Here is a 16,801-nt window from a genome sequence, read left to right as displayed (position 1 = left end):
TTTCCACAAAAATGTTAAGCAGAACATTTTTTGACAATAAAATAGTGACATTTCATGCTTTAAATCAACAAAAACTAAATATTTTAATAGTAATAATATTTTACTAGTTTTTTTTTTTATCAAATAGCCATGGTGTGTTACAGCACTAATATATTTTAAAAACCCAAAAATAAATGAATAAATAAATGTACTCACACCCACAAATGGAACAAAATTTTGGCAGGAATCTTCATCTTGCCTAGAAAGAAAAACAAATATATATATATATGTGTGTGTGTGTGTGTGTGTGTGTGTGTGTGTGTGTGTGTGTGTGTGTGTGTGTGTGTGTGTAATTTAAAGATATAATAAATGATAAGTTCAATCAAAATCATCTCCCTCACGTCTTATTTTTGCAGGTCAGCATGGCCTCTGCAATGGGGAGCTGATGTGTAACCACAGATCCATTGATGTACTGTATTATTCGTCCTGCCACATCCACAATGTCAGCAGAGAAAGAATCTGAAGAGATACAAGAACAAATCCTACAGTCCAATAAATGCTCATATCCACAGTGCTATGAAGAAGAATCACTTACCAGTCTGAGGTGGCTCTGTGCGGCTGAAAAATTCTCTCCATGAGCTGTCCAGAAAGGAAGAACTGTAGCGATTGTCCAGAGAACCCAGGTGTTTGGCCACAGGGTGAGAGCCTGTGGAGATGATCACAAGGTACTTGCTGCATTTCTGTTTTTACACTCTTGTTATTACGTTTTTAGACTTAGCTTTATTTTTGTGAGCTTACTGGTCACTTTATTAGATACATTTTGCTAGAACTGTTTTATTTACCCATTTTGCCATTAGAACTGCCTTAATCTGTTGTGACATGGATACAACAAATTTCCTCAGACATTTTTGGTGCATATTGATATGAACACATTTGTCAGCTGCACATCCATGATGTCAGTTTGTCATTCTAGCAAATCTCAAAGGAGCTCTATTGGATTGAGATCTCATGACCGTGGAGCCATTTTAGTTTATTGAACTTTACTGTTATGTTTTAGAAACTAGTTTGAGATGATTGAGCATTCTGACATAGTGTTATACTTCTTGGTGTAGCCAGCACAAGATGGGTCCACTGTTGTCAAAGTGATCAACAATCAGGTAGGCTGTAGTGTTTAATCCATGCTCAGTTTGTACTGAAGGGAAAAGTATGCCAAGAAAATCTCCTTCACATCTTTACACACCAGCCACCGCAACTGTTGATAAACGCAAGATGAATCGGTGCCAGATTTTGACGCCACCATTTAAATGTTGCAGCAGAAATTGAGACTCAGACCAGACAACATTCTCCAGACTTCTATTATTTAGTTTCTTGAGGCTGTTGGAGTTGTAGTCTCATTTGTCGTTGTTGTTGCTGCTATTCTTCTGTTGCTGTAGCTCATCTGCTTCAAGGTTTGATGTGTTGTGAGTAATAGATGCTTTCTGCAGACCTTAGTTGAACAAGTGGTTATTTGAGTGACTGTTGTCTTTCTATCAGCTTGAACCAGTCTCCTCTGACATCAACAAACCATTTTCACCCACATAAGTGGCATTTACTGAAAATGTTCTCTTTTTAGGACCATTTTCTACTAACCCTAGGGATAATTGTGTGTCAAAATCCAAGTAGATCAGCAGTTTCTTTAATACTCAGACCATCCCATCTGCACGGTTGCAGAGAGAGCTCAAATGCACTGCATTTAGTCCACTAAAAACGAAACATTCTCTCAACTCCCCATCATGTCATTCCAATCCCCTCATACCTCCTTTCATCTTCTGAACACAAGTTAACATATTTTGAATGAAATCCGACAATTTTTCATCCTCCATGGAAAGAGATGTTCCTGAATCATTCAAAGTCCAGAAATGTACCAAAAAACATTGTTATAACAGTTCATGTGTCTTCAGTGGTTCAATCTGAGTATTATGAGAATACTTTGTGCACATAAAACAAAAATAATAACTCAACAATAATTCAACAGTTTCTTCTCCATAGTTTCAGTAAGGAGGTGAACTCACCCTTTAAAAGAACACAAACAAATAGAAAAACACTAACACATTAAGAAGAACATCTTCATCAGTTTGACAATGCAAACACATGCAAATACAAAAACATGCTGCAAATCATGCAGAACACAACAAAAACTGTAGGGGGACCCTAAAAAGTGACAAGCCCAGTTTAGAATCAGCTATGTTGTCAGATCTGAGATGTGTGTATTTTTTGTTATTTTGTTTTGTTATTTTATACGTTCTGATCGTACAGATCCTTGTAAATACCAACAGAAGTTTGACATTCCTGTTCTCTAACCTACGACTGTGGGGGAAACCGAAGCACCCGGAGGAAACTCCCGCGAACATGGGGTAGAACATGCAAACTCCACACAGAAATGCAAACTTGCTGTGAGGCAACATTGCTAACCACTGAGCCACTGTGCCACACTAGAGCTAAAATATACAATCTAAAAGTTAAACCACGGACTCTAAAGAGAAAGCAGCCAGGCTTGTCACTTTTTTGGGGTCCCCAGTCACATTAGCGTTGTGGTCTGTTCTATTTGCAGTTCATTTCTGTATGTAGATGTGTTGTTAGAATTAGCATGTGAGTGTTTTGAAATTGCAGATTTTTTCTCAATTTGTTGAGAAAGTGTTTTTCCATTTACATGGGTTTACTTAAAGTACAAGTGAAATCAATACTAGCCATGATTTTATCAACTAACATTGCTAGTTTTCTAGCGAACAATTCATCTGTGCATGTCATTAAGAAGAAAAAAAAATGTTAGCCCTTGTAATGTTTACTAGCTGTTTTCTTTAGCTAAATTCTCTGATTATTTCTTTCAGATTTTTAGTCTCTTTTAGGTATTGAGCATGGCTAACATACTTTACCATGCCCTTCCGACTGTCAGTTTTGACAACAAACAGAAGGAGAGGAGTCTGTTAGGTTGTAATAACTCTTCTCAAACCAATTTCCCAATCTTTCTGATTGAAATGTCTTCTTGACTACATCCAATTAGAAAACTGGCAGTAGAAAAACAAGCCACTCCCACTTTTTTCTCATCTAATATTCCATTTCTCAAGCAACTTCGTCACAATACAAAAATTAAATAAAGTCAACATAAATCAACTTTCTTCCACACTCTGATCTTAACTTCAGCAGATCATCTTGATCACATCTACAGGTGTACCTTATAAAGTGGCCAGTGCGTGCAGTTGATAATAGTGGTTAATAGAGTAATGGTTCTCTCTATACACACCTAAAGGCACCACAAGGAACTTTATGTGGCTGAGCCAGTCAGACATCTTGTTGGCGAGCTGAGAAACGAAGAATCTCAAAACGGCTCCCAAGTAGCTCTGACCCCCAACCGCCACCACCTTCACCGGTTTGGGCATGATGGAGTTACAGTTGCAGCTGTGGGAGAGAACAGAAGAAGAACAGAAGAGGAACAGAAATTATGTGATCAGCAGTGCGATTCGTATTGACAAGCATGAATAATAGGCAATTTGACAGCCAGCTATGTCATTCCACATTTGTGTTCATTCTGACTGATTCCACCACTGTAACACTCACAATTTCTGTATGCGTGTGAGCAGGGCTGAAAGAACAGCTTGAATTTCTGATCCGGAGCAGGTGCAAACCACCGGCAGCTTCTGGGCCTGTAGTAGCTCAGCCACATACTGGACACATACATATTCACAAAACATCTTATTTCTCTGCTTCAGGATCCCTAAAACATCAATATCCACAAACAACATTTTCAAATGGATAGTAGAGGAGACGATTTCTCAACTAAACACAAGAGAATGGTTTTGTTCTTTAAAAGGTTGTCAGACAGACACACAGGAAGTGAAAATGAACTGGTATTTACGTGTCCTTGCCAGTCGCTGCCGTTCACCAAGATAAGGCTGTCAGGAAGGGTGCTGTCAGACAGCAGAATCTGGTTGAGCTGGTCGTACACTATCTTCCTCGGCATCTGTAGTCAACGAGAAGCATCTTGTTAACCTTCATGCTGTCAGACTGACATTTTAGGCATTCGACTTGAAGGTGCAGTCTGCAGATATAATTTAGGGAGTTAGGGGTGGGGGGTGTAACAACGTGGCAATGCTACTAATTTGACCTTTACAGAAGTGTGACAACAGCTATGTTCATTTTAAAACAATTGTAACTCAAAGTAAAATATTGTCTCAGAGAAAGAACAAACATCTTCATCAATTTGAGAACGTTAGCACATGCAAATTCTCACAACACATTCAAATAGAGAAACATGCTGCAGATAGTGCAGACCACAACAGAAAATGTCTGGGGATCATAAAAAGTGGGGGAAAAATGTAATATCCGATATTACCTGGACAGGTCTACAACTAAATAAATGCAGTAAGTACTGGAAAGTGTTTTTTTTTTTTATTAAAAATAAATAGTTAAAATCATGCAAAAATAATGATTCGCTGACTCCTTTTGATCATCTTTTAAGGCATTGTTTATGTTATCTTGTTTGCTGAAAATTTGCATCCATTATTTTGTTGATTTTATACATTTTATAATCCCTTCCTGAATTATGGCTCGATTTCAAGCATTCGTTTCATCAATTTCCCTTAAACTGGAGAGCAAATTTAGAATTTACAGTAAACTAAATGCATTATTAATGTAAAATAAGGCAAAATGCCTGAATGTAATGGGGACATTTAATTATTTTACTAATTGATGTGTTTAACTTATTTGTACTTTAGTGCAAGATCCTAACCTCAAACCACATACCATATGGCATCTGTAAAGAATTTGATGTATTTTCATCATGTTATAATAATCTGCGTTGGTGTATGAAAACATTTTGTGCAAATGAATTAGAGAAGGGCGACTATGTGATTCAGTGGTTAGCACAGTCACCTCACAGCAAGAAAAATTGCTGGTTCGAGTCCTAACTGGATCCGTTGGTGTTTCTGTGTGGAGTTTGCATGTTCTCCCCGTGTTTGCATGGGTTTTCTATAGGTGCTCTATTTTCCCCCACAGTCCAAAGACATGCACTATAAGTGAATTGAATAAATTAAACTGTGTGTGTGTGAGTGTGTGTGTGTGTGTGTGTGTGTGTGTGTGTGTGTGTGTGTGTGTGTGTGTGTGTGTGTGTGTGTGTGTGTGTGTGTGTGTGTGTTTCCCCAATACTGGCTTGTAGCTGAAAGGCATTTGTTGTGTAAAACATATGCTGGAATAGTTGGTGATTCATTGCCTCTGAAATAGAGACTAAGCCGAAGGAAAATGAATGAATGAATGAATGAATAAGAGAAGAATAAATTACATGTATCAAGGGTATAATTACAATGAACAACAAATAAAACAGAAAAAAAATGTGTTTCAAGAAAACGGTTATTTATTTCATAGGGTAAAAACAGACACAAACAAATTTTTAGATGAAAATTAGACTGAAATATTTCATGATAATTAATGTAAAATTAAGGAGGCAGAGGTGGTCAAAAATAGGTGTCAGATTCTTTAAAACAATTTTCTCAAGACTAAAAAGGTCATGCAATATTAAAGACAGGAATAGCTGATTAAAAAAAGGCAGCTTTACAGAATAGGAGTACATTACTATGTATATATAAACAAATTTTTGCAGCACGGTGGCGTAGTGGGTAGCACAGGCGCTGGATAGGCAGCTGTGGCAATTAATAAAGGGTCTAAGCCAAAAAGAAAACGAATGAATGAATAAACAAATCTATTTTTGTTTTAAATAGTATCAAATATTTTAATAAATAGCTTTTTACGCTTTACATACAAACTGCCAAACTCATTAATATCAGAACTGATCCAAATATGGTCAATAAAGACCTCCTGATTCAACTGTGTTTTATGGTGTAATAAATGAGCATATAAAAGATTATTCTTTTAAATTCTGTATTATTATCATTATTATTATAATTATTAATAATATCATTATTATTATTAATCTACTTATGGTCATCTCTGCACACTAAACTAGGCTAAGAGAATGTGGGAATAGAAAACAACCTTCACCTTTAAGGGCTCCCATTTTCTGGATGACTCAGAAAAGGCTATTTCAGTCTCACACACTGAACGGTTTTAACACAGAAATGAAGATCATTAAAAATACATCCAAGCGAAATCTCATTTTTAATGAACTGCAGTTCACACCAACAACCCCTTATCGTCATGATGACCCTTGAGTATATTTTGACACCTCTGTACAAAAGTAAACAGCCATATGAGCCAGGTGTTGAATCATGCCAGACCTCGTATGCAGAGTTACATAAAGAGAATTATCGCCCACTTTCTCTCTCTCTCTTTTCTCTACCAACACGCTCACTCCTCCCGCTCACTAATCCTCATGCGTGGCCCAAATGAATCACCATATTCTCTGCTTTTGCCCTCTCACACAAACACAAACACAATTTCCTGAGCAAATATGTCCCTTGGGGCTTTATCGATTCTGCTGAGCTTCAGTCAGAGCATCTTAAGAAGAGTGAGGCAGCTGTTGCTGGCTAAGTGCTAGTTGTGTGTGTGTGTGTTTGTGTGTGTGATTTACCTGAGGGGTGAGGCCGAGCTCGGGTGATCTCTCGCTGTCTGAACTATTGGTGCGTTCGCTGAGCGGTTTGGACAGCTGTCTCTCCTTCATAGGAGTCCCTCGTCTCTGTTTGGGGGTATGACTGCCATCAAGCCTGGGGAGAAAAATTACACAGCTGTGTTTACTTATTTGCTATATAGCCAATTTGATCTCAATATGTGCTCAGGAGAATACATGCAGCATTTCTTTTTATGAGCATGTAATAGTGCGCTGTGGCCACTCTTGATAGAAGTTCTGCATGCACTGCATATACTGTATGTCCCATATTTGTCAGAAAAGTATGTCTCATTCATGCCAGAAACCTATATGTCCACATATATGCCAGAAACATATACTGTATGTCCCATATATGCCAGAAACCTATATATCCATATATATACCAGAAACCAATATGTCCACATATATGTCAGAAACATATGTGCCATATATTTCAGAAACAAATATGTAGGAAACATATATGTCCCATATATTCCAGAAACATATGTCCCATTTATGCCAAAAAACATATACATTCACATACATGCCAGAAACCTATATGTCCACCTATATGTCAGAAACCTATATGTCCACCTATATGTCAGAAACCTATATGTCCACCTATATGCCAAAAACCTGTATGTCCACCTACTGTATATGTCAGAAACCTGTATGTCCACCTATATGTCAGAAACCTATATGTCCACCTATCTGTCAGAAACCTATGTCCACCTATATGCCAGAAACCTATGTCCACCTATATGCCAGAAACCTATATGTCCACCTATATGTCAGAAACCTATATGTCTACATACATGCCAAAAACCTATATGTCCACCTATATGTCAGAAACCTATATGTCTACATACATGCCAGAAACCTATATGTCTACATACATGCCAGAAACCTGTGTCTACATATATGCCAGAAACCTATATGTCCACATATACGCCAGAAACCTATATGTCCACATATACGCCAGAAACCTATATGTCCACATATATGCCAGAAACCTACATGTCTACATATTTGCCAGAAACCTACATGTCTACATATTTGCCAGAAACCTACATGTCCACATATATGCCAGAAACCTACATGTCCACATATATGCCAGAAACCTACATGTCTACATATTTGCCAGAAACCTACATGTCTACATATTTGCCAGAAACCTACATGTCCACATATATGCCAGAAACCTACATGTCCACATATATGCCAGAAACCTACATGTCTACATATTTGCCAGAAACCTACATGTCTACATATTTGCCAGAAACCAATATGTCCACGTATATGCCAGAAACCTACATGTCTACATATTTGCCAGAAACCTACATGTCAACATATATGCCAGAAACCTACATGTCTACATATTTGCCAGAAACCTACATGTCCACATATATGCCAGAAACCTACATGTCTACATATTTGCCAGAAACCTACATGTCTACATATTTGCCAGAAACCTACATGTCTACATATTTGCCAGAAACCTACATGTCTACATATTTGCCAGAAACCAATATGTCCACGTATATGCCAGAAACCTACATGTCAACATATATGCCAGAAACCTACATGTCTACATATTTGCCAGAAACCTACATGTCTACATATTTGCCAGAAACCTACATGTCTACATATTTGCCAGAAACCTACATGTCAACATATATGCCAGAAACCTACATGTCTACATATTTGCCAGAAACCTACATGTCCACATATATGCCAGAAACCTACATGTCTACATATTTGCCAGAAACCTATATGTCCACGTATATGCCAGAAATCAATAGGTCCACCTATATGCCAGAAACCTATATGTCCACCTATATGCCAGAAACCTATATGTCCACCTATATGCCAGAAACCTATACATGCACATATATGCCAGAATGACATGTGATTTCTGTCTCTCCATGGTCACGCGATTACATATTTCTGCTCTCTGAATCGCGCAGAGTAGAGTTCTACACAACCACTCTCTGCTATATAGGAATGAGACTACGCGCCACATCTGACAGGACCGAAGACACATGTGCACTTCCATATATTATGCATAGCCTACTGCAGCCAAAACAAAGATAAGTGTGGGAGCGTAACCCCTCAGCGACCAGCGACCCCTCGGTCGCTGTTTAGTTTATTGGTGCGACCTGGATGAGTGATGCAATCTTTGTTGCAAGTGCAGCCATTGTATCTCCAGTGTTTTGAGCTGCTGTGACACGTTCTCCCCCATCTAGCGTCTCATCCAACCTGACCTCTCCCGGAAGCTCTGCGAGTCTCCTGCAAATTTTTACCGGCCCTGTAAACCCCCAAAATGAGTTAAAATACTCGGAAATCATGGCGATGAGAGTGAATGAGCAAGGCAACAGATTGCAAGAGGCACAGTAAGGTCTAAGCATTACATTCCTTTGGTTAAATGTATAGAGCAGTAAAGATGTCACGAGTGCAAATCCCTCTGAGTGATCTGCTGTCATTAGTTGGAGACCAGCAAAATATTTGAATGGTCCTGCATGTATTTAGGACTTAACAAATACAACAACTGAAAGTTCTGTTTTGACAATATTGCAAGTTCACTAAAAGCTGGCTGGAATTATTAGATAAATAAAACTTTTTTTAAAACAAATGTTTAAATAAATTCTTGAAAAAAACTCATTACTGTACATAGTAGTTTATAGAACACTTTCCCTTTAGTAGAGAAGTATTAGATTTATAGGTGTGCATTTTAATTCTTATGCATCAAACATACACTCCAAACTTCTTGATTGTATTGTAATGTGTATTTATATAGCGCATTTGTGAATGGCCATACACACAAAGCGCTTCACAATTATGAGGGGCGTCTCTCCACACCACCACCAGTGTGCAGCATCCACTTGGATGATGCGACGGCTGCCACAGGACACACACCAGCTATTGGTGGAGTGGAGAGACGATGATAGAGCCAATTCGGTGGATGGGGATGATTGGGAGGTCATGATCGTAAGGGCCGATAGAGGGACTTTGGCCAGGACACCGGGGTTACACCCCTGCTCTTTCACGAAAAGTGCCATGGGATTTTTAATGACTACAAAGGGTCAGGACCTCAGTTTAACGTCTCATCCGAAAGATGGCGCCCACTGACAGTGTAGTGTCCCCTTCACTTTTATTGGGGCATTAGAACTCATGCAGACCACAGGTTGAGCACCCCCTGTTGGCCTCACTAACACCACTTCCAACAGCAACCTAGTTTTTCTCATGTGGTCCCCCATCCAGGTACTGACCAAGCTCAGTCCTGCTTAGCTTCAGTGAGTAACCGGCTGTAGCCATACCACCCTGCATCCTGTGATTGAGTCATGTTTAATTCTTCTTTCATCATTTGCAGTTTTTTCTAAATTTCAAAATTGCATTGTAAATTTTCATTAGAAGTTTTTGTCATCTGTGTGATATTATTTTCTGTGGCGCTTCATTCCACTGTGGCAAGCCCTGATAAATAAGGTACTAAGCCAGAGTAAAAAGAATGGATTAAATATTTTCTGTAAAGCAGCTGCTTCTGGCCATGAGTCATGACACATTCATACCTGGTTTAAGAGACGTGTTTTGGGGATTATATGTAGTACCTTCATTTATTCTCTAAGGTAAGACAAGATCTTCTCTAAAGGTTTATACTTAGAGGAAAATGTGCTCATTACATTATAAAGCTTTTAGCATTAGAATCAGTGCTCAGTATCAGCCGATCACCATGACGTGGAATCAGTACTCAATATCAGCTGCAAAAATCCTGATAGGAACATCCCTAACTTTGACCCAACTTGGCTGTCAGAGCCGCAATACTCCCCTGGCTGTACAAGACTGATCTTGTTAAGTCAGTGAATACACCCTTAGGAAAAAGAAGTATACTTAAGTAAAGGTTAAGTATAAAATATACTTTATTTAGTAAGTAATTAAGCCCAAGATCCACTGCAGTGACAAAAGCTGCACACTTTGTGGATAAAAAAGAATATAAAAATAAATGTTAATTTTAGATTTTAGCTTGTACAGTTCAAATAATTGTGTTTTTTTTACTGCTGTCATTAAAAGAAACAAATTAACACCATGACTCCTTATGTCGGTGTCGGTCTGAACCACCCCTCTCCCCCTTCCTTTCAACCTAGGGGAAACACAGAAGATGTTGAACCATCAGTCAATAAACAATGCCTTCTTATGGTCATCTCTGCACACTAAACTAAGATAAAAGAATGTGGGAAGAATAACTCTTCACCTTTACGGGCTCACATATTCTGGATGACTCAGAAATGGCTTTTTCAGTCTTATGCTGAATGGTTATAGCAGCCGAGATGAAGAGCATCAAAAATACATCTAAGTGAAATCAAAGTTTTAATGAACAGCAGTGCACACTTAAAATAAACCCTTCATCCAGACCACTCTTGAGTATGACACCCTTGAGAATGTTTGTGGTTCCTTTTCTGGCCTTTGAACAACACAACCCTTGCTGTCTATGGGGAGTCAGAAAGCTCTCAGATTTCTTCTAAAATATCTAAATTTGTGTTCTGAAGATGAACAAACATAGACTGTAAAATATATGGACCGTTGCTATTTTGTTCACGCATCATCGCACCTACGGCAGGATACCAAATAAGGGTAAAGAGGCGGAGAATGAGCGGAGCTACAGACACCTGCAGGCAGGTGAAACAGGGAAACGGAGGCCACGTGAATGGTTTGTGAGCACAATTAAGTGCACACAACATGCCATATCATCTGATAATTGTAGGAAATAATCCCAAAAGGCAATTGACAGTGTAAAGAAACATTAACCAACACAAAAAGACGATGTATATGCCGAGCTCAGTGGCTAATTAGCCGTAATCATCTGAGGTGACGAGACCACGACCAGAGCTGTCACTCAAGTGGCCACGCCCTTAATTATGCAGACTTAATATAACTTAATAAAAACAAAGCGGATGAGTTATAAAAAATTCACCCCCTCACAATTGTCATGAAGATTAATCATGGCTATATGCAAAGCCATCTTTTGTCTCAAGCTGTAAACATGTTTTTATCAGCTGTAAAAATGCAGTTTTAGTTACTTCCATATTGGCTTCCCAAGGGAGAGCGGGAGGTGGCCGCTTGTGAACAAAGTCTTAGGGATTTGGAACAACATGAGGGTTAGTAATAGCAGAAATTTCAGTTTTGGGAGAATTAATCCTTTAAGAGTGGGCAGCATTACTAAAATACCTTATTAGAAACCATATTATCATGCTGTAACAGTACTAAACAGTTTTAATTCATGCCATCTTCCATTGTATTAATGAAAAAAAATGAGACAGAAGTCAAATCTGCTGAAAACGTTGCTTTCAAAATTCTTCAAAATTCTCTTTTTTGTTCAGATGCAGAACAAAGAAATGCATGCTGGACTGTGAAGACATGAGGAGAGTAAGTTTAATTATTTTCTCTTTAAATATGGCTTATATGAAAAAAAAAAAAAAAAACACCTACCTGGGAGAGGGCATATTGGTGCTGTTACTTCTCTGTGGGGTCCGGGGCCTCTCTGCCACTGATAAAGTGATGCTAGGGGTCCCATCAGCAATTACCTCCACTTCATTGAATTCCTAATGCATTAAGCGCATAAACACTAGTTCATGTGCAGGATTGGGAAGGTTTCTTGTGAAATGTGTTTCACTACAGATTACAACACACACACTTTAATAAGTCATTTTATTAGATTCCGCAAGTGCAGTAACTTAATCTAAATACCTTGCAATATTAATTAATATTAATAATTTATGCCTGAAGGATAACGACATAAACCAAATGTCAAAACATGCAAATAAAAACAAGATTAGGTATACTATTTGCTAGAAAATACAAACATTTAAATACATTAAAATAGCTGTTTAATTTTCCATAGCATTCTGGTACAACAAAATGTATTTTTATTTTATGATTTTTTTTTATGTATTATTTAGTCGTAAGGATTATATTGCTCATTATGTACACAACAGGGGGATGCTGGTTGGAAGATTATTATTTTGTTAGTTATACCCAATGTACTTACAGAAAGTCTGTATTCACTTGCTACAAGTACACTGCTCCAGCCATTTTTCATATACTGATGTTTTTTGTAACCTAGTTGTTGACTTACCAAATCACTTCCATTTGTTTTATTAATACAAGATCTTGGCATTAATTGTAGGATCACTACAGATACATTGCTATAATAGTCATATTGTAAGAAAAACTAAAATCTGTATCAAAACAAATGATTGATAATCAATTTATAAATCACATTCTAGCCCTCTGAATCATAATTTAATCAAATCATGAGGTGCCTAAAGATTCCTACCCCTAAATGATATGTGATTGTTTCCTCTGCTCAGAAGATGAGAACACAAGGTTTCACAACATATGGAATTAGAGAGGTTAGATTCATTCATTAATTGATTACAGTTAAAGTAAAATGTCCAGTCTCACCAGTGTGTCCACGTCTGAGAATGCATCTTCCAGATGTGCACTGGGGGAACGCTGAATTTTACCAACCACAGTGTGTTCAGCCCTCTGCAACAGAAAGAAGGGATGGGAAGAGAGAAAGAAAAAAAGTAATCACCAAAATACAGATAGACTGATGAAATATTGATAGTTTTGCCCCGAAAAACATTATTTTGCGTTAAATAAGTGGCCCTGGAATAGAAATCTCACAACGTTTCAGATGATTACAAGAAAAAATATGATTTATATCTCAAAAATTACAGTAAGCACAAGTAAAAGATAAAGTTCAATTAATTTCCTGTTAGCAGCTGTATTCTATTATATATTTTAGCAGTTGTATTCTTTTACAAATACATAAAAGCCCACACTTTTAGAGGCCATAAATTTAAAGTAAAAAAAAAAAGATAGTAATGTAACTGACGCACAGACCAATTTGCTTTATGCCAGGTGTCTACACAGTTTAACAAGTTAAAGACCTTTTTAATAACAATTTACATAAAATTTAAGACCACCAAAGCTAAATATATTATTTACTGTCATCATGGCAAAGATAAAATAAATAAGTTATTAGAAATGAGTTATTAAAACTATTTTGTTTATTTATTTATTTTTTTTATTTAGTCATTTAGCAGACGCTTTTATCCAAAGCGACTTACAAATGAGGACAAGGAAGCAATTTTCACAACTAAGAGCAACAATGAATAAGTGCTATAGGCAAGTTTCAGGTCTGTTTAGAAATGTGTTGAGAAAATATGCTCTCTGTTAAACAGAAATTGGGGAAAAAATTAACAGGGGGTCTAATAATTCAGGGTGTCTAATAATTCTGACTTCAAATATATATACACACACACACAGTTAAAGTCAGAATAGATAAATAAAATATAAACATAATATAATATATAAACAAGATGAAAACAAGACAATGCAGAGAAGGAAAAAAATACTACAAATGTGGAAGCAAACAGTCCGCACTTGATTAAAGATTTACAAAACACAAACAAATTCAGTGGATTAACTTGCACAGATTAATTGTTCACCTAACGAATAACAATGTGCGCTAGCGAAGTAAACAAAGTACATTTTGATTTGACATGGACTTTAATGTGCACATAGGCAGTGGGTTTAAATTAACTGTGAAAAGAGCTGGCTTAAAAGTCCAATTCTCCAAGAACAACAGTTAAAAGTCAAGCACAGAAAGCTAAATTGCAGTGGAGAAGTAAAGTCTGAATGACACTCACAGGACTCAGCTTGTCTTTGCTGTGACCGCATCTGCTATTCAAGCTACCAAACTCCGTCTGAGAGCTGGATTGAGACATGCCTTCAAAAAATGGCCTAAAACACACACACACACACACATACACAGAGAAAAGGGTCAGAATAAGAAATCTGAGATGTAGGCAGTTCGCCCACTCAGTATATGGCTAAATAAAAAGCACAGTGTTGTTAGGTTTTATTCCTTTATTTGAGAGTGAAAAACACAGCTTGTTCATGTGTCTTACTACAAACAATATTTGCAAGAATCATTTGCAAACAACAACAGTACATTTACCTGCCTGCTGCCTGCTCCATTACATAATCAAATCAGTTTAATGCATAGTGAAAGAACTGAATGGATATGTGAAAGTGTGTGGTGTAAGAGTGCTGTACGGGAGTTTGGGTTTGGGGGTGCTGATAATGCTGTCCGTCTCCTCTGGGTCTGGCCCGCTGTCACTGGGATTGTACATCTCAAGACTGTCATAGAGCTCATCCAGGTCCTCTTCCACATCCCGGATCTGCTCTTGGGACACATGATCCAAACCGAAGCCCACCTGCATGCATAACAGTATTCCTCAAATAATGAATGAGGTAAATGTAAGTTGCTAAAATTTTCTAGCATTCAATATTAGAGATTTTCAGTGCATGCTCATCTATTTTTATTCTATCTGTTTATACATATCTATTCACCGATTTTTATAATATCAAATAAGCCTTTATAATCAAATAACACCAGTGTTATTTTCATTTAAGTAATCTTTGTAGCTTTTGTTAATCTTGCATTTTTTTACTTCCTATGTTTCTATTTATATTGGTAAAGTTTGGATAATTTCATTATGTTTTGGTCATAATTGGATTACTATTTTAATATGAATTTAAAGTGGATTGATGGATCAATAAATCTATAAATGATCACCTTAGAATTATAAGGTTCTATCTGATATTTTTGTCAAAATTGAGATATTAACATTCTTATTAAATGACAACTTATTTACATTATGGGATGTTTTTTTTCATAAGTAGTTTACATTTTAAGACTTTTACTTAAAAACTAATGTAACACACATACTGTTTGCTATGGCATGCAAAAACTTTAAAGCTCATATTCTCAAAATCATTCAAAACGCAGATAGAACCTTATAATTCCAAGGTGACGATATGTTAATGTATCTATTAATTAGAGGTGTGAGCCTACACTGGTCTCATGGTTCGGTTTCGATTATCATGCCATCGATTCGGTTCAATTCGATATCTCGGTGCATCACGGTGCATTGACGATGCTTTCCATACACAGTTTTATATTTTCTTCACAGCACAATAATTCTTGTATTAAAATGTATAAATATATTTATATACTATTTGTAATACAATTTCGTCCTTTAATACAAACATTCAGATATATAAACTGCACCTTTAAACAACATGAGCATTTATAGTAAATAAACAAATATAAATATACTGCTCGCTCTCTCTGCCTCGTCTTGGTCAAGTGCTCAACAGAAAGGGCTGCAATTGGCACTGGCGCTCTTTACAGATGTGTGACGCTAATAAACGACAGTGGCGGTCAAAGCTGATCTATGATAGACACGGTGGAGAAAACTCTGTAGACATGTGCTTGTGTCTGTATTCAGAAGTATCGCTGTAACTGCTGAGAGTAGAGGAAAAGTGACACCAGCAGGTCAAATGGGCTGCAGCAAGAGAGACTTTCATTCTCTCAAACGCAGTAAAATAGGGGCTTCTGCTGAAAGTGTCAGTGTAAGACTGTCCAGCAAACACACACAGTGAAATTGTGCACAGTTTCTGCGTTTTTAAGTAGTTGGAGCATTGTAAATACTCGCTCTCGCCTCCCTCGCCATAGTAAGCTACAGCGACATAGCACATATGACGTCAGTACACAATAAACGGTTATGATTATTACTGAACCAATACTGAACTTTCCGTGTCCGCATCCCGATGCACCAAAGAAACAATTAATTTTGACACTCCTACTATTACTGTAAATGTATCTATAAATATATGCAATGAACGAAGACTGCAATGGCTTAAATTCTTAAATTATTTTGTTTCTGCTCGAACATATTTCTGATTTACAATTATATGAAAACAAAGAAATATTTAGTTCGCAGCTAGCTGAAATAATTGTTAAATAAAAAAAGTGAAACCATTTCATTTCAACTAAATAAAAAGACTTATTAATATGAAATTATATGATTTGTAATGATCATTTAATATGATTTGCTTTTGATAACAGTTTAATTAAATATTAATTTATTTAAAAAAATGTATTTAGATTTCATATTAGCTTACCTATGCAAGCTAACGTATTCACTTATTTTTATATTTATATATAAATATATTTGTCTTGTAATCATCTAACATCAGTGTTATTTTTATTTACAGTAATTACTGTAGCTTTTGTTAATATTGCATTTCTGCATATATTATGTTTTTATTTTAATTGTAGTTAAAGTTTGAAATATTTTCTTGTGTTTTTGTTATATTTCTTTTGTTTACAACTTCTTT

General features: G+C 36.8%; 1 protein-coding gene across 4 annotated transcripts in view; it reads right to left on the bottom strand.

The window, feature by feature from the left end:
• Positions 1-16,801, bottom strand: part of pacs1a (phosphofurin acidic cluster sorting protein 1a) — a 50,422-nt gene that overhangs the window by 5,709 nt on the left and 27,912 nt on the right. Inside the window, 11 exon segments of one of the 4 annotated variants that reach the window (NM_001098748.1) lie at positions 196-238; positions 381-498; positions 575-685; positions 3,260-3,414; positions 3,574-3,680; positions 3,872-3,976; positions 6,539-6,671; positions 12,035-12,147; positions 13,010-13,093; positions 14,263-14,356; positions 14,672-14,832. In NM_001098748.1, the coding sequence (NP_001092218.1) occupies positions 196-238; positions 381-498; positions 575-685; positions 3,260-3,414; positions 3,574-3,680; positions 3,872-3,976; positions 6,539-6,671; positions 12,035-12,147; positions 13,010-13,093; positions 14,263-14,356; positions 14,672-14,832 (1,224 nt within the window). 4 annotated transcript variants of the gene reach the window in all.

The sequence above is a fragment of the Danio rerio genome, chromosome 21 (genome assembly GCF_049306965.1).
Source record: "Danio rerio strain Tuebingen ecotype United States chromosome 21, GRCz12tu, whole genome shotgun sequence".
Taxonomy (NCBI): Eukaryota; Metazoa; Chordata; class Actinopteri; order Cypriniformes; family Danionidae; genus Danio; species Danio rerio.
Note: the sequence above shows the minus strand (reverse complement) of the source record. Positions and strands in the feature narration are given on the sequence as shown.